Below are 6000 nucleotides of genomic sequence, written 5' to 3' on the forward strand. Positions count from 1 at the left end.
TGTACATTTTCTGACATCCTTGTTTTAATATTCATTATCATAAATTAAAGCACAGGGTAATGGTGAAATAGCAGGACAACAACCAGCAACTTCACCTCTTTGTCTTTCGTAGCAGTGACGGTGAGGCCGAAGAGCATCTGGCAAATCATGATTTTTAGATTTTCTGACAGCTGTGAAATGAACAGCATTGCTGACAAGTGCTTGCTCATTAACACCTGTCATCATCATCATCATCATAAGCAGTCCCTGCTAGGGATCTGAAAATCCTTGGGGATCGATCCCGGTAGATATGCCAGGAATGTACCCACCGGTACCAGAATCGAGGAAGACTTGCTTCCACTCCTGAAGTGAGTTCTTTGGTGGCTGAACAGTCCAATACGAGAGCCACAGACTCTGTCATGGGTGGGACAGATAGTTGTTGAGGGAAGGGGTGGGTGGGACTGCTTTGCCGCATGCGCTTGATTTCTGCATGCTCTCGGCATTGAGATTGAGGTGCTCAGCGCCCTCTCGGATGCACTTCCTCCACTTAGGGCGGTCTTGGGCCAGGGACTCCCAGATGTCAGTGGGGATGTCGCACTCTATCAGGGAGGCTTCGAGGGTGTCCTTGTAGCGTTTCCGCTGCCCACCTTTGGCTCGTTTGCCTTGAGGGAGCTCCGAGTAGAGCACTTGGTTTGCGAGTCTCGTGACTGGCATGCGGACGATGTGGCCTTCCAACACATACCTGTATCAAGTGGTTAAATGCAAGGGATCTGAAAATCTTTGCGGCGTGATCCCGGTAGATAAGCCAGCAATGTACCCACCGGTACCCTCCAGCGATGATCCCACCAGAGGTCGTGGGGTCATTGTGAACGTGGCACAGTCGGGCACAAGCATCACTAAGGGTGCCTCTCCGCTGCTCGCCTACCCCATGTGGCCAGAAACTCTGACACATGCCTGACATGGGGGGATATGGGGAGGCGGAGGGGGGGGGGTGTTGCCCAGCCCCCATCTCCTGAATGTCCACTATGTACCCCTTAGCCCCCTGAGGCTGATCAGCAACACAACAAGACTTGAATTTTTATAGCGACTTTAACGTACAAAAACATCCCAGTTATTTCACAGAGGCATAATCAAAAAATGAATGGCGAAACAAAGAGCTGTATATGATGAGGGGTGACCGAAAGCTTGATGCAAGAGGTTGGTTTTAAGGAAAGGAATTTCAGAGCATGGGGCAACAGGAGGCATGGCCGCCAATAGTGGGGCAAAGGACTAGAGTCAGAGGAGCGGAGAGTTTGGAGAGGTGGTTGTAGGGCAGCTGGAGGTTACAGAGATAGCGAGTGGTGAGGCCATGAAAGAATTTAAACAGAAAGATAAAAATTTGCACAACAGTAATTTTTAAATGTGGGGCATTAGATTAGATTACCTAAATCTTTGACTTTTAAATTTACATTTTCAACCAAATGTTCCCCTGACACATTTCAGCTCTGCCATCGGGAATGTCCAAAACAATGTGGTGCATACTTTGAAAATAATAGTTGCATTGATGCATACAATAGTATTTTATACCCTACAATAGCATAATGGTTAGACCTCTATTTACTGGGATGGGTACTGGACTGAATTGCAAACTCAACAGTTCAGGTTAATTTATTTTGTTTATTTTGTTGTTGTTTAACACCAGCCATTTTAATGGAGGAATTTATCTGTGTCTAACTCTTTTCAGGTCTGTATGACATCCTACAGCGATCTCATGGTTCCTGTATTCTTGGAACTAGAATTTCCATGGAGTTCTCCCAACCTCCAGTCATAACTTGGATGAAAGATTGGCGGAAACACCATTTACGGCATTTTTCTAGGGTTTTCGCTGAAGTTACAGTGAGCGATTGGGAGACCATCTATGGAAATTGCAAGCATTAGTATACTAGTCCACATTGGTCTAAGACTACATGGTTTGGTTAAATCCTATAAAACAAGCATAAATTCTCAATCCACTGTTGATTATTATACTAAGGATAATAGAACATCTTACATATAATGTCACAAAGCACTGTTGTACTGTAAACTAGATTGGTTATATTTACTATATGAATCAAACCACCTTAAATGATACAATTGGATTTGAATGTACCCTGAAAAGAAAAAAAAATGCCAATTCTTCACAATTGGTGCACACAGACAGCAGAACCATTGGACCAATGGTGTATTATAGTTGAAAGTTTATCAGAAACTTTCAAGGTAGTTTTATTTTTTCCCATTAATAAAATGGTTAAAGCCACAAAGACCAGTAGGACCCTTTGGGTAGAAATTCGTCTCAGGCGGCGGTGCAAAGTGGGCGGTATTGGGCCAGCGGCCCACTATATGCAGTGCCTGATAGTCAATCCCATTGACTGCAAGCGAGCTGAATGTCAGTTGTGATATCGTCTGTTTTGAGCCACCGCCCGAGACGAATTTCTAGGCCTTTGTATCTGATTACTACAACAACTTGCATTTATATAATGGTTCTTCAATATTTTATTTCAGCAACTGGCTGGATTTTCAGGTGAGGGGCACTTCCTTGAACAGAGCACTACAGTGCTGGGACCGAAGCCTCCAAGAGAACAAAAATTCACGACCTCCTGTGAGAAATTGCTCCTTCCATTTAATTGATCAGTGTCGGCTGCCACATTGTAACCCGACTTGCCCAGCGCTTCGCGATCAGGTCACAGGCCAGGAAGTTAACATGATTCAACTCCTGATGAACATGGGCTTTGATGTTCAAAGAATAGCACAGCAGCTTGGAATGGAACCCAGCCACCTGCTGGGGATGCTTAGTAATGGAGGTTAAAGTCTTAAAACTAATTCTAGTTGCTCAGAATTATGTGTTTTCCTCTGTGTGTTAATATTTACAGTGCAAACCATGGATTTCAGTCACAGCATTGCTGGGTTAACAAAGCTGGAATTTTGAATTCGCATGCCCAATTATTCAGAATGTATTCCAGTTTAGCATAACTATATATTTCTAACCTGGCATTGCTAAAAAGCATAGTTCAACTCCTTTACTGCCAACCCTGTTGTTTGAGGAAGTGATGGGTTTCAGTTGTACTTTACTTTTCCGTAAAATGTATTCTTCACTTTCGTTGAATGCATATTCAAAGAGTATTTGGTTTTGATCAGTTCTAACTCAAAACATTGATAAAGTAATACGTACATTTACTGGGACTAAATGGGTAAAGTGAAACCACATTCATTATGTTACTGGTTTAAACAAGTCTGCTTGTTACCGGCAGTTAAGGGGTTAAACGACAGATCCATTGTTATCACATTCATTGCCATCTATTTTATTGCTGCTGTTTGTGTTTAAGTTCAAGGAAAAGGAGAATTCCAATTGGTTTTATTAATTGCTTGTCCGGGATACAATAAAAATAAAGAAAGACTTGGATTTGTATAGCGCCTTTCACAACCACTGAACGTTTCAAAGCGCTTTACAGTCAAAGAAGTACTTTTTGTAGTTGCTGTTGTAATGTAGGAAACGCGGCAGCCAATTTGCGCACATCAAGCTTCCACAAACAGCAATGTGATAATGGCCAGATCATCAGTTTTACTGATGTTAGTTTTCCCTCATGGGGGAATCTAGAACTAGGGGGCATAGTTTCAGAATAAGGGGTCACCCATTTAAAACAGAAATGAGAAGGAATTTTTTCTCTCAGAGGGTCATGAATCTTTGGAATTCTCTACCCCAGAGAGCTGAATATATTTAAGGTGGAGATAGACAGCTTTTTGAATGATAAGGGAGTCAAGGGATATGGGGAGTGGGCGGGGAAGTGGAGTTGAGGCCAGGATCAGATCAGCCATGATCTTATTAAATGGCGGAGCAGGTTCGCAGGGCCAAATGGCCTACTGCTGCTCCTATTTCTTATGTTCTTATGTTCTTATGGTTGAGGGATAAATATTGGCCCCAGGATTCCGGTGATAACTCCTCTGCTCCTTCTTCGATATAGTGTCATGGGATCTTTTACGTCCACCTGAGAGAGCAGACGGGGCCTCGGTTTAACGTTCTCATCCGAAAAACTGGTTTGTTTTTTCTAAAGAGCAGTTAGGGCAGTAATATAGCAAAACATATTTATAGGTTGAAAAAGTAGGATGTTTTGATTCTACCTGTGCATTGGACAAAAATATGTGGCTACCTCAAATTCCAGTTACATCTATATTGCTAAGGCTTACATTGAGAGCAGACTGAATCCTCTATGTTCCACACTCCCATTTAAAAAAAAAGGGATTTATTTTCTTCTGCGTGTAAAGTTAGAGAAAGATTATTTTCCTACATTACAACAGTGACTACACTTCAAAAGTACTTCATTGGCTGTAAAGCGCTTTGGGATGTTCGATGGTCGTGAAAGACTCCTTATAAATGCAAGTCTTTCTTTTCTTTAGCCAGTAATAATTTTCTTTAACTTTACATATCGGGGAAAATATATTCCAGTGAGAATTTAACTGCAGAATCAGTGGTTGAATCGCAGTCAAATAAACCCCTATCCTGCTTTCCAAAAACAATGATTCTGGAATGTCATTATTTTTTCTGAATTAAAGATATTAACTTGACGTTAAAAAAAAATAAGGGCCAGCTGTTTAGCCAATCGGTAGTATCCTGCTGCATTTGTGTATTATTTGTGGCTGCTCTTTAACTTATCATTGTAGTAGTGAGTAAATAAGAATTTAATTTTGTAGAAAGTAACTTGGGGCGATCATTCTGAATAATGACACTATGATTGGTGAGATGAGGAACGCTATGTAAAAACCAAACTGATTACAAAAAAAATACAATGTACTGATTACTCCTATACTAATAACTTATATTTTGCATTAACATATATTTTATGTGTAATGTATACTATTATCAATAAGTTATGTTTACTTACATTTACGTGTATGATTCAGTAATTTTTCTGGCTTTCTTTGACCATAATCAGATGAAGGTATTTGTATTGAGATATACTCATTTAACTCATTGTGATTTTCTGAGCTGTTACTTGTAATATCATTTCAAATAAAATTACTACAGCTGAAATGATTTTGTGGAGTGATATATTTTTGGTTTCGGGCAAAGACAGCCTTGGCCTTGTGGGAATATGAGCCCATCAGAAGACTTTGATCCCCGCCCCAACAGTGAAAGCTTCTCAGGAGTGATATGTCATTCCTTACGGACATACCGTTGGATGCCATTATCATGGAAGAGCAGGAGAGAATAGAGGAAAGGAAAGCGAGGCAGCATTTAAGGAGGATGAATGCCACATGATATTATTCCCCCCAAAAGAATATACAGTCAACACAGAGAGGAAATGTGTATGAGAAGAGTGTGCTTCTCCAAAGATATAATAGGGGAGCTGTGCCAGCTATTATATAAGGACCTTCATAGGACTCGACGGGGTAGATACAGGGAGGATGTTTCCTTTGGCTGGAGAATCTAGAACCAGGGGTCACAGTCCCAGGAGTTGGCCATTTAGGACTGAGATGAGGAGAGATTTCTTCACTCAGTGGGTGCTAAATCTTTGGAATTCTCTACCCCAGTGGGCTGTGGAGCCTCAGTTGTTGAGAATATTCAAGACAGAGATCGATTGATTTTTGAATATTAAGGGAATCAAGGGATATGGGGATAGAGCAGAAAAGTGGAGTGCGGTAGAAAATCAGCCTTGATCTTATTGAATGGCGGAGCAGGCTCGAGGGGACCAATGGCCTACTCCTGCTCCTATTTTTTATGTTCTTGTGTTCTTATGACCTGTGGTCATGGTCATCTGTCCTCGTTGCTCTGCTGGTGGCTGTGAAGGTGCTGATCACACTCAATTTTTATGGCACAGGCTCACTTCAGGCCATGATGGGAGATCTCTATAATAACAGCCAGTGTGCAGTACAGACATGTGTTCATCAGGTGACTGATGCACTTTACAGGCGAGCTAGGGAATTTAACAGGTTTGGTGTGGGGGTGGTTCGGAGGAAGCCCTTGTAAGGCTGCAGGTGCTGCATTTAATGCTGGACGGCTCTTAAAAA

At 41.8% G+C, this 6000-nt stretch overlaps 1 protein-coding gene across 2 annotated transcripts in view; it reads left to right on the forward strand.

Moving 5' to 3' along the window:
* Positions 1-3417, forward strand: part of notum2 (notum pectinacetylesterase 2) — a 42495-nt gene extending 39078 nt beyond the window's left edge. For both annotated transcript variants that reach the window (XM_070856722.1, XM_070856721.1), the window contains exon 13: positions 2500-3417. In XM_070856722.1, the coding sequence (XP_070712823.1) occupies positions 2500-2803 (304 nt within the window). In that variant the 3' untranslated portion in view covers positions 2804-3417. The remainder of the gene's footprint in view (positions 1-2499) is intronic.
* Positions 3418-6000: the final 2583 nt, after the last annotated feature.

The sequence above is a fragment of the Pristiophorus japonicus genome, chromosome 15 (genome assembly GCF_044704955.1).
Source record: "Pristiophorus japonicus isolate sPriJap1 chromosome 15, sPriJap1.hap1, whole genome shotgun sequence".
Lineage (NCBI taxonomy): Eukaryota > Metazoa > Chordata > Chondrichthyes > Pristiophoridae > Pristiophorus > Pristiophorus japonicus.